This window comes from Mixophyes fleayi, chromosome 7 (genome assembly GCF_038048845.1).
Source record: "Mixophyes fleayi isolate aMixFle1 chromosome 7, aMixFle1.hap1, whole genome shotgun sequence".
NCBI classification, from domain to species: Eukaryota; Metazoa; Chordata; class Amphibia; order Anura; family Limnodynastidae; genus Mixophyes; species Mixophyes fleayi.
The window spans coordinates 140,840,306-140,857,020 of record NC_134408.1 but is presented as its reverse complement, the minus strand read 5'-3'; the positions used below and the strand labels follow the sequence as shown (position 1 = coordinate 140,857,020).

General features: G+C 38.0%; 1 protein-coding gene across 1 annotated transcript in view; it reads right to left on the bottom strand.

Annotated features, from left to right (window-relative positions):
* LRP1B (LDL receptor related protein 1B) overlaps positions 1–16,715 on the bottom strand; it is a 728,477-nt gene that overhangs the window by 350,302 nt on the left and 361,460 nt on the right. The window contains exons 25-26 of the mRNA XM_075181401.1: positions 15,744–15,908; positions 13,898–14,142 (exon numbers count right to left, since the gene is read on the bottom strand). Of these exons, the coding sequence (XP_075037502.1) occupies positions 13,898–14,142; positions 15,744–15,908 (410 nt within the window). The remainder of the gene's footprint in view (positions 1–13,897; positions 14,143–15,743; positions 15,909–16,715) is intronic.

Below are 16,715 nucleotides of genomic sequence, written 5' to 3'. Positions count from 1 at the left end.
GACTCGTGCAACAAGATGCAATTACAATGATGGTGACGGTCCGCAGAACTAGCTAGTGTTTTCTGATTGACTGATTGTGAATGGACCCCTCCAGCTGACAGTCACTAGTGTGGCTGCTATATTCTATGAAGTCGTGGACGTCTAGTCAAATTATTTAATTTCCTCAATTTGTGGCAGGAAAGGAGATTCCCATTTAATTTCTAAAGGGGAAAACAACAGATGTTTGAACTTAATTTATTTTAAGTTAATTTAATTTGTGTTTGTACAAGCCGCTGCGTGTTTGTCATTTGTGTTTGTATGAGTCACTGTGAGGAGCAGTGCTGAACAATTTAATAAACAATGGAATTCCAGTGACAGTGGGCCTGATTTACCAGGACCACCCAACATGCAATGGGACACAACGGCCTGGATGGCACACACAGCGTAGTTCACTACCATCCACTCTTTCCAACTCCCTACCACTTTTACTAATTAAAAGTTTTTCTTCATTTATAGTTTAGATTTAGAGATTAATCCTGAATGTGAGGGGACTGTTTTTTCACATGTGTCTGTGTGAGTATTCTTTATGTTATGTTGCTCGAGAAGCACCTACAATGGGTCGTATTAAAGGTGTAGGACGAGAAAAGAAGTTCGCCAGCTTTGAACTGGAGTCAAATTCAACTCTCCGCACAGAAAAGACTGCCCCTAAAAATGTTTCCTATTCACCCCTTGATCTCATTTTAATAATCTTGCTCCTCAAAAGGAATCTTTATTTCTGTACTGCTCTGCAAAACAAGGCTAGTGAGCATAGAACGCTGTAGTTCCTCTTTTCTCCATCCTGTTGCCTAAGCAAATCCTGTTCCTCCGCAAATGCTGCATCTTTCTCTCAAACCTCATCAGTACGGCAAAATTCTGGGCCAATGGTGCGGCCTTGGTTGGACCTTGTTCTGAGCATCAGGAGTTTTTTACAACATCTTATAGATGCGTAAAAGTCAAAATAGGCCGTATGTCTAAGGGCCGCGGTTGACTGGCATCCCTGAATATTTAATTCATCCAAAGCCGTACATGTAAATAGCAGAGATGCTTGAGCTTGGTTTTCTGAAAACCAAGCACACCCGAACTTAGGGAATCCGAGTAGGCTTTCAAGCTGAATCGAGGCAAAACATTATTGTTGCGTTGTCAGATCTCACAGGTTTTGGATTCCATAAGTACCTCCCTCCACAGGAGATCCAGCGCCATTAGCAACATATAAACAGGGGTAGCAGTATTCTTGTCACTTTCCCGTCTCTAGTGACATTACTCAGTGCCATTGCTCACACAGAAACAGAGGTAGCAGTATTCTTGTCACTCTCCATTCTCCAGTGACATTGCTCAGTGCCATTGCTAAAGCAGAAACAGGGGTAGCAGTGTTCTTGTCACTCTCCATTCTCCAGTGACATTGCTCAGTGCCATTGCTCACACAGAAACAGGGGTAGCAGTGTTCTTGTCACTCTCCAGTCTCCAGTGACATTGGTCAGTGCCATTGCTCACACTGAAACAGGGGTAGCAGTGTTCTTGTCACCCTCCAGTTTCCAGTGCCATTGCTCACACAGAAACAGGAGGGTTAGCATTGTTCTTGTCACTTGACAAAAATTGACCGGAAATTATTGTTATTGAGGTTAATAATAATGTAGGGGGGAAAAAAAGAGCCAAATTATGTGACTTTAGTAAAAAAAAAAAGAAATCAGGATTTCAGGTAAACAAATCGGGATCCAAAACCAAATCCAAAACACAAAGTTAATCCAGATCCAATACCAAAACACGGGGGTCAGTGAACATCTCTAGTAAATAGTGGGTCCTGTTGCACGTTGCTTAATTCAGCAAAATGCTGTATTCAGTGTTTAAAGACAGATGTAGCTGTAAGATTGTATAACTCTACTTATGTTTCCATTTTATTCCAAGTTATATTTCGTGCATTCCCTAATGCTAGCACAAATCAATATGGACTTCAGATTTGGACCCATAGGTGGGAATTATAATTACTCAGAGTCAGTGTGAATCCTCTTTATTATTTATTGGACCAGCGGGTGTAATGATATTGGCCACTGGGTGGCCTATGTTCTTGCTGAGTGTTTTATATATGCTTTACATTCACTATTGCATCAATGTGACGGAACCAAACTGTTCTCTGTGACTTATTCTGTATTCTTATAAAACTGTTCCTGGATGCTAATATTTTATGTTATTATTATATATCTAGCGCCAATCATATTATGCATCGAGGATTTGTAATTATTCACATCAGTCCCTGCACCATTGGAGCTTACATTCTAAATTAATTAATGCACACACTAGGGTTGTCTTCACATATAACGTATAATGTATCAGGAATTATTTGCAATGTGCATTACTTTGTAAGGTTTATTTGAACAAGTGGTGCTAGTCATACATACAGAACAAGAGCAGATACAGAGGATTGCACATAGGATAAGAGAAGTGGTACTGCACAGTTATCCATACATACAGAATAAGAGCAGATACAGAGGGTTGCACATAGGATAAGAGAAGTGGTACTGCACAGTTATCCATACATACAGAATAAGAGCAGATACAGAGGATTGCACATAGGATAAGAGAAGTGGTACTGCACAGTTATCCATACATACAGAACAAGAGCAGATACAGAGGATCACACAAAGGATATGAGAAGTGGTACTGCACAGTTATCCATACATACAGAATAAGAGCAGATAGAGAGGACTGCACATAGGATAAGAGAAGTGGTACTGTGCAGTTATCTATACATACAGAATAAGAGCAAATAGAGAGGATTGCACACAGAATAAGAGAAGTGGTACTGCACAGATACATAGGATTGCATCCTTTACAAAGAACCAAAGAAGTGGTACTATGCAGTTTTACACATACACCTTAAGTACAGAAACTAAAAATGGCATCCAGTTATAGTACAGAGAACAAATGAGATGGCAATGTGTAGATGAACATACGTATGGAGAATGATTCAATACTGAGAACTGAGGCAGACACCAGTTTAACAGTTGAATTCTTCCTTGAAAATACAATGGATGTTTCATGCATAATATTTATTAGAAGTTTAGAATAGGCGTATACAGCAAACGTTAATCATTTTAATACCGCAAGAATCGTGTGTAACATCTATCTCACCTGATAGGCGAGGAAGAGATTGCAGAGGGCTATTATGTGTATTGTAATTACAACAAATATTTTCTGCAGATGTTAATATCACTGTTACAAGAATGAAAGTGATTCTAGGACATCAGAATTCATCCTCTTCAATTAGCGGGAATGAATAAATCAGAGAGCCGCGCTGCGATCCTTTTAGAGAACTTTGTAATGTGCAGAGACTCTCGGCGGAGCTGTACCTAGTGATGCCAGTAATGAGATTTACTTGCAGTTACTTTCCAGACCCTATAGCAATCACCGTTTCCACTCCTGGTACAGAAAGCTTTAAGGGATTAAATGCAACAAACTTTGTTCCTACGCAAGTATTCATTAAATTTAGTTTTGCCATAAACAAGGATTTTATCTCCTTTTTATGGACTGATTAATTGGACAAATATAACTATAAATGTTCTTCACTAGACAGCACAAAAACATTAGCTTTCCTCTGGGTGTATCCTGTCCCCACCTGCACTCCGAGTCTCATCAGCTCTTATTGTTTTACCATTCCCCTCTCCTTCTAGATTGTATGCTCTTGCGAGCAGGACCCATAGGCAAACAGAAGGGGGGTTTCTTAGTGCCTGAAACCCCCCTCCAAGCCTGGGGCACTGTATAATTGAGGTGACTGGACCCTGCCCCCTCTTACATGGCTCTGCTTGAAAAGGGAGCTGCGTGCATCTAACAGTAGTACAGGCAGCATTGCCCATGTATATTATGGGGATAGGAAGAGTTGGAGAGCAGCCAAGCACTGTCTATAATTATAGCCACGCCCCCATGCATGCTGGTCACATGATGTGGAAACCCCCCCTCTACAGATCCTGCGTTTGCCCCTGGCCGACCCCTCTCTTTTCTGCATCATATCCGCACCTTCGTTGCCAAATTTGTATGTACTTGTTCTCTATTTATGGGGCCTATCTATTAAACACGAAAAGCTCTGTCTCTGGCAAAAACGGGGGTTGGCACTGGAGATCGGGCTTGTCCCTATATATCGCAGACTACCGGGGTTGAAAGCTTCACCATGCAAATCCAACCTACCACCTCAATCCTTGTTTGCCATCTCCATCTCAGGATAGCATAAGCAGAAGATAATTAAAGGAAAAACAAATGCTTTATTACTTAAAAGAAGCATTTTTTCCAAGAGTAAATATTTTTTAAATAATAGTTTTTTTTATATATCTATTTATATATCTATTTTTACCCATTTTTTTTGACAAATGACCGACATTCCCCTGCACAGCAGCCCTACCTCCCAAAGACCCTTATATGAAAATCTTGTCTCTAAAGAGTCACTAGGGCTCAACCATATTTTGGTTGGCACCCCAAGTGTCAGTATGCCATTGATCTGGGACTATCCCCAAACAACCGCTGCAAATCTGACAATCAGGAACCCCAAAACACAAGTTGCCCCCGCCCCTGAACTGCCCATCCCACAGTCCCCCCTCTACTCCACTCAGGTGTGCCCTCAGATTGCTAGGCACTATACTGGTCTGGAACTAAAATGCAGAATGGCATCCAAAGCAAACCAGCCCATATTTTGGTACATGCCCACTATCATGTCTGTGTTATCCTTATTGTGTTTATCACTGCCACCAGTGATCCTGTGTCCACCATAAGCCATTTAAAAAAAAAAAAAAGTTTGGGCTATCCCACCATTGCCACTCAATGCCAGTTCGAATCTAGACCCCTCCCTTTTTTGCCACAGTAAAATTAGTTTGCTAGAGGGTATAGTAATGTGATAAGTGATAGTAAAAAGAAATAGGTGATATTGATCTATTTACATAACGAGATAGGAAAACACCAAGAAGTAGATTTATTAAACCTTCTTTAAAGGAAAAGTAGAGGTGTTGCCCGTAGCAACCAATCAGATCCTTGTTATCATTTGTCTAGTACATTATAGAACATGATAGCTTGAACCTGATTGGTTGCTATGGGCAACACCTTCACTTTTCTTTTTAGAAAGCTTGATAAATCTACCTTTCACAGTCATACAAGTTTACTGTTGGCAAAGGCTCTCGCAGGCCCTGCGTACAGCTGCAGCCATTCTTAATACTGTTTGGTATGCAGCAATAAACTATACAGTGGAAAGCAATTGAGCTAAATGCTGAATCTTAATGTCTGACTATATGTGCATCACAAAGTTCCCCGTCTAGATCACCATGCATGAACTCCACACGCTAAAGTTTCCAATTGGTAATTTAAAGCAAAATGTCCCTTAAGACTCTGAAATATTTCTCTTTTAAAATTGCCTTGGCTTTCTCATCCCAATAATATACCTCACTGTCAAATAATTCCAATGGTTTCAATTTCAGAGAATCGCCGTAGAAAAATATTTCTGTGGGGACATTATAACTCAATTTTGACCGGGGAGAGTGTGCTTTTGTTTCAGTATTTCATCTTCTCTCGTTCCCCAGACAGAAAACATGGACGGTGTTGCAATTGTTACTTTCATTGTCAATAAATGTGAGTTTAATTAATAAAGATATATGATAGCACCTGTTTTTATGCCAGATCTACAGTAGTCCCAAGAATACTTGGACGTAAAAGTGACACATTTGGGAATAATAGTACAAAGGTCATATATTTTTTACAAGTCTAAACACCACAATGTCATGTTATGGAAAGACACATAAAACGGATCTTTTTCACGGTGAATAAAATAGACCTTTATCATTTTAAAACTCTATATATTCTAATAATACATGACAATGATATATAAATTATAATTAATAATAATCCCATATATTAGTGTAAACCCTCTTTGCTTAAATTTAGCATTTTGCCGATTATATATGTAATTTTTTTACTCCTCTCAGCTGACATATCTTTATATACTTGTATGTGTCAAATTACAAAACTATGCACAGATATAACTTAAGCTTGAATCACACGTGGGCCTGCTAATGTGGTAAGCTGATGGCCACGCATCCATGCCGATAATACTCATATAATGAACATATTTACAGCCACGTCTGACAATGATTTAAATTATTTTGTTTAGATAGTTCTTGCATATTGTATTAATTTACTAAGAACAAATGACATCATGCCATTATGTAATATCTATGACTGCCACCTTGTGTAGAAAAGAATACCAGCCTATCTATGCTTTATCTCTGCCCTGCTAAGTACATTGGCACAGAGTCCATTTTTTTCATTGCCAAATAACCGTAACCATGGAAACCGTAATTGTGTCACAAGTTCCTAGTAAGTTGATACATTGAAATCTTATAGACGGTAGCTCACCTCACAATATGGCTGCCTCGCTTGTGTGCAGATGACTAACCATTAATAATATCATCATCATCGCCATTTATTTATATAGCGCCACTAATTCTGCAGAGCTGTACAGAGAACTCACTCACATCAGTCCCTGCCCCATTGGAGTTTAAGATCTAAATTCTCTAACATACACACACACAGACAGACTAGGGTCAATTTGTTAGCAGTCAATTAACCTACCAGTATGTTTTTGGGGTGTGGGAGGAAACCAGAGCACCCAGAGAAAACCCACGCAAACACGGGGAGAACATACAAACTCCTCACAGATAAGGCCATGGTCGGGAACTTAACTCATGACCCCAGTGCTGTGAGGTAGAAGTGCTAACCACTAAGCCAATACAGATTACTGCAAATATATTTAGTGAACTAAATAATATAAAGAGAATCACATATAAACAAACAGAACTGTTCTCTTGTGCCCTAGGTCAGTGTTTCTTAACCCGGTCCTCAGGACCCCTAGCAGTGCATGTTTTCCATATCTCCTTGCTGGAGCACAGGTGTAGTCATTAGTGACTGATACATTGTAACAGATACACAGGTGGTATAATTATCTCACTTGTCAGCTGGAAAACCTGCACTGTTAGAGGTGGGTTTGAGAAACACTGATCTAGGTAATATTCAGTAACTAACAGGTAGCAGAATACACCATCTATGCATCAATTTCAAATCTACACAATAAATTAATGATGATGATGATGATGAATTTGTCACATTATTTCCCAGTAAGGGTGTCATGTGAAAAATGACTTAAAATAATGTATCAAATCTGAAATGACACTGAAATAATGTATAATTCCATCTGTATCTCACACAGCAGTCCTGGTGCTTGTAATGTAATATTATATGTGTATCTATCGCCGGACAAGGAATACAAAAGTTTAAGGATTACTGTACAATAAGCTGCACACTGGTCAAATTGCTTTCAATTGCTCTATTCTCCTCTGTATCACTGTGATATTACTCTCAGCCCACAAAGTTGTTTTTAAAGTGGCTGCAGAAGGGTTTGAGTGTGCTAGGACCAATTAGAAGCTTAGATGCCGGAGATTTTGCCCCATTATCGGTCATCATGTTTACAACTACCCCAGTCCCCCCTTCCCTACTGTACCATCACCCAACCGCATATTTCGACCGTTACTCAGACACTTGCAATGGAGTCTTTGGAAAAACAGGCTGGAGAAGAATATTTAAATAAGGGCACTCAAACACTGCATTTGGAACAAAGTTGGTTTAGGAAGTGGGTCAGAAAAGCATTTGTCTCCTAGGCCTAGTTTTATAACAACAGCGGCACTCACAGAACAGTGGGACTTCCACTGATGATGTAATTAGTAAACCTAGTGGAATACCGTGAAGGGCATCTGATTGTCTCTTGTATTAAATGTTACTGCTTGGAGTTCCACTTTAATCTCAGTCTTCCGATCTTATCATAAATAAGATTTCCATAGGCATAGGTCACAATCGTTTCTTCTCTAGCTGAACAATTCCAAACATTTCACCTCTTAGTTAGGTTCTCAAATAGCTGCTATATTGATTTTGCTTGAAAGACAGCATCCCTGCCATATATAAAGCAAAGCATGTTTATGAGCCAATAGTAGTTTTAATTTATTTTTTAATGCTGGAGGAATTAAACACTTATGGGCCATGTAAGATCTTACATTAATCTTTACTAGGAACTGACATTATTGGAACATCCATAAAATCACTCAGTGCTCCTTCTGGGCCTGAATCATTAAGGAGAGCAAAGCAAAAAAAAGGAGTAACTTTGCACCTTGGCAAAACCATGTTGCATTGGAGGGGGAGGTAAATTAAAAATGTGGGGACAGATTTATAGTCGGGGTAGGGCATGTCCTAGATAAACTTTAAATTGCAGTGTAAAAATAAAGCTATCAAGTATTTGTGTGCTACATGAAAAAGCAGCAAGCTTTTTCCTTTCATGCAAAATAATAAACTAATTTACACCCCTTGAATTGTAACATGGTTTGTCCCGGAGAAAATGTACTCATTTTTTTGCCTTACTTTCCTTAATGACCCTCTATGTGGAAAATCCATTACAAAAATTGGGATATCAAAACCAAATTAAGACTTCTCGCTATATAATGGTGAGTGTCCATGAACATTTAGTGAGTCACGTGCTGGTTTCTTTGTAACTACTTTGTTAGTATCCATAGTATCCATAGTAGTATACATAGTCTGACCATAACCAAATATGGTTATTGCAGTTGTTTTTTTAACACTGCAAGTGGAAGACACAGAAAATACTTTGCTTGCTCAAGTCCATTTTAGGGTCCAATGTTTTGCACTGGCTCAGATGTCAGGGAGTGGCCTGTGGAGACTTATCAACTCTCTATTGGCTACTAATGTTTCCCAACAGAACATAAAACAGTTGAGTTTTCCCTCCTCAACAAAGACTCAACACAATCGGGGATAGAAGTAACCAGAACATTAAGGGGATACAGAGCGGACCTATAAGAGGCTATTTGGAAGGTGGAGGGAGTACCTAGCTGTAGAATTTCCCGTAACAGCAGTACATAGAGCAGACAATAGCTCCATCCACTTCATTGCTGCTCTGTGATTGTATCTTAAAGTCAGTTGATAGTCAAACAAAACACAATGAACGACCTCATTTACGAAGCCCACTCATTCACATCTGTCCCTGCCCCAATGGACTAAGGTCAATTTAATAGCAGCCAATTAACCTACCAGTATGTTTTTGCCACGCAAACACAGGGCATACAAACTTCACACAGCTAAGGTGTTCTTCCCCAATGAGGCCCACGAAAAGGACAGTTCTGTCAACCACGCCACAAGGACGGCTGCCAAGGGACGTCCTTGGGGGACATCAGAGAATTGCTCATCTGAGCGGAGTTCCCCTGCAATCCTACAAATGCTTCTCTACAAGACCGTCTCAGTTTAAGACATTGGATCAGCCCTGATCATGGGTTGCTGGGAACTACAGTACGTCATTATGCTTGAGTTGATTTAATGTAAATAGTCTTCTTTTTTTACTATAAGTTTATTACAGCTTTGTTAAATAGACACAGTCAAGTATTCATTGTGATAAGCTGTTAAGTGTGGCCTCTTTTTCTAATACACTAATATGATTTAAGATGAAGACAATTTACATAAATAATTTAGAACTAAGCCCTATGAAATAAAAATATAACATTCAGATGTGCTTCCTCGACTCTTGTAAAATGCTATTAGATTTAACAGCTGGTAGTGTGGGCCTCTAATGAATTTCTCATAAAGATAACAACATCTAAGTGCCATGAAATATAAATGCTGTTGATGTTTGACTTGATGTCTGCAAATATACAGTACTAGCGTAATAATCAGGAAACAAATTGTCTATGAGATATATTGTATGTTCCAGTTTATACATTATGAAGCCATAGTGCAATGTACTTAGTCCTTTATTTAATCCCTTCAAGTGTAGAAATGGTTTGTACCAATGCAACCAGATCAGTTTTGCAGGAAATTTATATTCTTTTGCTAATTTAACTTTTATTTTTGGAACATATTGTAATTTATTTTAGTAACACATCAAAACATATATTTTAAAACCATATTTTAAATACCATTATTCTTCCATTAGTTACTTTTATGTACTTTGAGCGATCCAAGGAAATAATTATCAATTATCCCTGGAACAGGACAAAAAATATACGTACTTTTAACCAGGGTCAATGGTTAAGACCATTTGCCAGGATACTATACCTGTTCTGTTATTGCCTTTTCAGGGAGGTGATAACAGGCTAAAACTATTATAAAAAAATGTATTCTTGTCATAAGGTATATTTTTTAAATGAAATATTATTATTTTTTAAAAAATGCAGTTTTCTAATTAGTGAAACTGAAGCCTAACCCTGTGATATCGCCAAATCGGCTTAAAGCAGCAATCCTACATGGAAGATTTATTTTCTCTTTAAATAGCAAACTAGCTACCCTTTAAGCATACATCTAATCGTCATTTGTCTTAGGTGTACTCCTACAAATCATTATCTCCTTTTCAAAAGCTCTCTAGCTAACAAACAAAAATGGCTGCGAGGCACAGACACAGTCAATCTGCTACACAGACACAGGCTCACAGCTCTCAGATTGTCATGAGGTGGCAGAGGTGGGGAAAAGGAAGATGTCACAGTTCAGACAGGGGTTCCAAAGCCTCTCTGCTCACTACATTATGTGTAATGTGACTGTGGTTGCCATGTTATCACAGAATCATAAATCATTAATAGCAGCCTGAGCAAAAAACAAGGGAAAACAGTAAATACCAACATTTTTTAATATTATGCTTTAACTTTTCATTTTTTTTATCCATGGAAGTCATCAGAGAACCAAACATGTCTTGTCTCATGTATTTTAGTAAAAGTGGATCTATTAGTTGCTGCAATAGCAGTCACTATCAGAACCATGTCATCATAGAAATCCTATTGGCGCTTTTCATGGAGTTATCACTGGAAATTCTAGTGTCATTGTGGAAATACTCCAGAAATAGTCATCAAAGGACAGGATGTGGGGTTTGAGTGGGGTTCAAGCAGGAAGGACATCCCTCTATCTCCGTTATGACAATTTCAAATGTCAGACTCCGCTACAGAACCACTAGATGTGAACGTAACAATGACACATTACCAGAAGGGGTTAAAGCGTTTCCTTCGTTTATCCACACAATCTCTTTTTTTTTTTTTAAATGGTTCACAACAAAATGTCTCCAAGCCCAGACGTACATAATTCGCCTTCCTAATCTAAGATAAACAATTCTCCCAAGATAATATAAAGGCCATTGTGAGAAACACAGAAGAGAGCTATCACAAAGTATTTAGCAAACGTTTCAGAAGGACCTGTACAAGCTAATATATGAAAGTTGTGTGAAGGTGGAAAACTCTTTAAATAACTTTGCATATTACAATTGGAAAATAAGTGGGAAAAGTAGTGTGAAAAAGAGTTTGGTGCTTGATATGAGAGTATGAAGGTGTGTGTGGCTGAAACTACAAGCGCCAGCATGTTTTGCCAGTCAAAAAACAGTAGATAGATTGCAAGGTATGCTGGGACTTGTAGTTTCACAACACTTAGAGAGCCACAGGTTGGCCGGTCCTGCTATAGAAGGAGTGACTTCTCTGAGGGAATCAATAACATGAAGTCGGCCCACTACCCATCAACGAATAGCAAATACACACTTAGAAAAGGCTTTTTTTTTTTTAGATGCTATAGGATGTTACCAGCAAGTTTTACATTCAGGTAAATAGTTTTACATTTTATCTCATGCGACAAGCAGTCAGAGTGGAAGGGGTTAATGCATCCGCTGCGCCAGCATCCGCCCAGCCTGTGTTGCATGTTACACTTTTGACACTAAAATATAAGTATAGGTGAATTAATGGCAGGTACACAAAATAAGTATAATATGTATAATCCAAACTGTCTTGCTTTAATAGCACTAAATCTTCGCCTTCACAGAGTGTCAGCTTAAAAACGTATAATTACCGGAATATAAATACACAAGCTTATGCGTGAGAAGATTATTTTAGAATGCGAAGGGAAAAAAAAATTAAAAGCAGGAAAGAACATCGCCACTAAATGTAATAATCTCAGGTGATTTGACACAAAGTTCCTCTGTGCTCTTCCGGAGAGGAGTTGAATATGTTTTATTTTATAAATAATATGAAATACATGTATGGCCCACACAGGGTATAGTTACATAATAATAAGCTCTCATAATGATACCCTGTTACAGTAAAACATATACACTGTGGTAAAAACTTGTACGTAGATATAAAAGAAATAAACAAAAGTTACATACTGTCTATACAGTTATATGGTTGGTCCAATCAAAACATACTTAGGGCCAGATTTGAGCTGGATGCAAACTGGGCGTAATTTACTCTAAAAAGGACACTGGTAAAAGTAGCGTATTTATGCCCATATGCTCGGAGACATCCAGTTCTGCGCCTGTTGGATATACGCAAGGTTTACGACAGACTTGTGTCATGCATACATACACCCAACAACATACATAAAGCCAGGATTAAGGCCAAGAAAAGCTTTGATTGCAAAAGATACATTCGTTTCGATTGCAATTTGTTCATTTGTTTTTATTGCAAAAGATACATTCGTTTGAGACTTCATAAAATACAGCAGATACAATATTCCTTTTTGTTTACGATAGAAAGTAGCAATATATTTTTTTTAAAAAAAAATTCTCCTGACTATTATAATAATAATAATAATAAGAATAATAAAAAATAATATTATATATTTATTTATATATAGCACCAGCATACTCCACAACGCTTTACAATTGAGATCAAACAGCAATAAAACAAGACTCTTTGCTTACAATCTATAGGAAAATAGGAATTCCATACATGAGGGTCAATGGTATATTGAACGTGCTTATATTATATGATCCATCCACACAGCAATGTTGACTTGTGTGTCAGAATATGGAAGGAGAATAAATGTAAGTTTTCAGTAAATTGTGCAGAGGGGTAGAATAGCTAAGGGAAATTACAAAGATTGGGGAATTGTGGTTGGGGAATTTAATAAGCTTGCCGTAAGAGGTGAGTTTTAGGGCACACTTGAAGATTTGGAGACTAGGAGGAAGTCATATCCTGGGATGGGAGCAGGTAATGAATACGTACATGACAGATCTTGGACAGAGCGTAGGAATTGACCTGGGAGATATTCTGACACCAGTGAGGAGATGTACGTTAGGGCAATTTTGTTTATATATTTATATGTTTAGTAGAATTTTTGTAGAATAGATTCTGCAAAATACTGGCACCCAATGTAGGGACTGACGCAGCAGTAGTAGAAGAGCATTTGTTGAGGCAGACTAGCCTGGTCGCTGTGTACAGTATGGATTATTACAGATTTACATTATGAATGAAGATGAGGAAATAAAATTTGCGGAAATAAAGATTTCAGGTAAAATAATTTGTTTTTCTGGTGCCCTCTCTTAAGACGCCGAATCACCCATAAATGCCAAAATGAATAAATGAATGAATAAAATATTTTTTCTTGCCTCTGCTGAAGATGAGGCATACAGCAGAACAATATTCATTCATATATGCAGAAAAGGGGTTTGTTATGTGCATAATAAGCTACATAAAATGTACCTATCGCTGTAATACTAAACCACGCTGAATATCTTCAATTCAAATTGATGGAGTATTTGTCTTGTTTGCAATCTGCGCTAAACAGCAAGTTTGTGGAATTTCTGTGTGTGACCGTTTCAGCACAATAGTTGAATTGACAGTGACAGTAATCTCTTTTTATACTACTTGAATACCTGCTGAATCTGCCTTCTCACTTTCATTTGCATAGGTTGCCAGTGGCAAAATAGAATAAATAGAAATATAAAGAAACTAAAGATTTCTTAATATACTTTCATTGTGTAAAGGAAATGGTTATTCAAAACAACATCTTATTAAATGTTCACTTTCCACATCAACATAAATGTACCTACCTTGCGGTTGTCGACTTGGATGGTAAATTTGTATATCGAACGGTTGCGCGCTTGTCTTTTGTATCACACTGACATTGTGGCCGGTCCATTTGTTTGCTTTAGACAAGGTGTTAGTTCTCCAGTCTGTCCAGTATACATCGCTGCCATACAGCGAAACGGCGAAAGGGTGAGAGAGATATTCATGACCCCGTATAATTTCTTTCATGGCCGTTCCATCGTACAGGGCTGAATATATCGCATCAGACCTACGGACACAAGGAGATACAAAATATGTCATTTGTGGCTTCCTTTCTCACATATAAAATCAGTGTGCTGCTATAGACAATACTACAGACTTCTAACATTTATATAATTTACACTAGGAGATACGCTATTCCCATATATAATTGTCTTTGCTATAAATACGCTAAAACAAACACATGTCTGAAATGTATAATATTATTATTCCGTCAAAAAAATAATTAAGTATTCTAAAACTTTTTTACCAAAAAACATATGTTCTAGAAAATCTTTCAAAATCCTAATTAGTGAGCTATTTTAAAAATGCTCTACACATTTATTTTGAAGATTCTTGTACTTGTAATTAAGAGGACAATGAACTTTCAAGAATGATGGAAGTTAATAAATCTTTCTCCACACTTTCCTATTTTATAGTACATTTTGTAATATTGTATAAATGGAAAGAAGATTGAGCATTTTTTGGATATTATTGGTTTTGTTTATATTGAGGGCCTGATTCTTTAAGGAACGTAAATGCCAATATGTGCCGTATTTTGCGTAAAATCCCTCTGCGCATGCCCAAAATCCACAGCACCATCCTATATATCTTTGAGCGCAAAGGACCCTTACTACAGACTATGACTTCAGGGGTGGAACAAGAAGCGGGCTGAGCGGACGGGGTGTATGGGCGTAGTCAATGTACAGTAAGGGCTCGAGCTTTAGCGCCCGATTCAAGCTTTGGGCTTCTCAAAAGTAGGTGTGTTTCTGTTGTACCACTCACACCAGCTACAGGTCAGGTATAAGTGCCGATTACTAGTGATGACAGCCATGTATACAGCTAGAACATGTGTTTGCAAACAGAAGCAACTGTGAAAATGCGTTTTATGTAAAGTAGACCTTAATTACATCATGATAAATGTATTGGAGTGAAATATATATATATATTTTTTAACAATTGTATCATTAATAACTATGGGTCTGATTCATTAAGGAAAGTTAAGTAAAAAAAATAAGTTTTCTCCTGGACAAAACCATGTTCGAATGCAAGGGGTGCAAATTAGTTTTCTCTTTTGCACCTAAGTTAAATATTGACTGTTTTTTCATGTAGCACAAATATGAACTTTAAATTTTAGTGTACAAATAAGCTATCAGGTATTTGTGTTGTACATGAAAAAACTGACAGTATTTAACTTATGTGCAAAATATAAAACTAATTTGCACCCCTTGCATTGTAACATGGTTTTGTCCAGGAGACTACTTACTCAATTTTTTTACTTAACTTTCCTTAATTAATCAGGCCCTATATTATTAACAGGTGATAATCATTGAATATTTTTATTTTTCTCTGTGCGTTCTTTTGTGACTTTATATTCCACATATGTATTTGATGTATCCTGCAGTGTATTGTCTGTTGGAGCAGAGCGCAGAGCGGACCTAGACCCATATTGAAAAAGAGACCCGCTCCTAGTTTAATACAAACTTTCTTAAAAAAAAATAATAATAATAAAGAAAAATAAAGGGCAGAGATATAAGTAAAGAGATCAGTGATACCGAAAGGTTTACAGTGAGCTGCAGCCGGTAATATTATTTAAAGCAACTGCAACGTTATGTATGTGGGTAATATTACCTGGCATCTGTCCAAACAATTCTCCTTTCAAAATGATCCACGGTCAGCCCATTAGGCCAAGCTCCGCTTTCCATATCTTTATAAATGATCTTCCTCCCCGCGCCACTCATAGACGCCGACTCGATGCGCGGGAAGGTGGCGTCCCAGTCTGTCCAGAAGAGAATTCTACATCCGAAGCAGACCAATATATTGTTAGAAAAACAACAGACATTGGGAATGCTAAACATTTTTATGGGTACAACTCACTTATACACTGTCCCTGTTACCACCAGCAGGTAAAACACTTATTTAGGATGGGAAAAAACAAAACAGTGTGGTTTAGATTACAGCAACAGATTCTAATTGTAAGCTCTTAGGACAAGACCATTTCCTCCACGTGCCCTTGAGCCTCTGTCGAAGATTACAGTAAGAAGAAAGGATTTAAGACGCATGCAGCCTGGTGGCTCAGTGGTTAGCACTTCTGCCTCACAGTGTTGGGGTCATGAGTTCAATTCCTGACCATGGCCTTATGTGTGTGGAGTTTGTATTTTCTCCCCGTGTTTGCGTGGGTTTCCTCTGGGTGCTCCGGTTTCCTCCCACACTACAAAAAAATACTAGTAGGTTAATTGGCTGTTATCACAAATTGACCCTAGTCTGTCTGTGTGTGTTTATGTGTATGTTAGGGAATTTAGACTGTAAGCTCCAATGGGGCAGGGACTGATGTGAGTGAGTTCTCTGTACCGCGCTGCGGAAACAGTGGCGCTATATAAATAAATGGTGATGATGATGATGCAGGAACAAAACCATGCTCAAAAGAGCTTAACACTCTATAAAGTGATAGAGGAACTAATTTACCTGCATATAACACAAGAGCGGATGAAGGACATGCACCAATCAATGTGTATTGCGCATTTTACATTCACTCCTATTTCTAGTGTGTGTGAATCTTTTTACTTGTGTGCTTTTATATAAGACACTTTTTGTTTCTGGCAT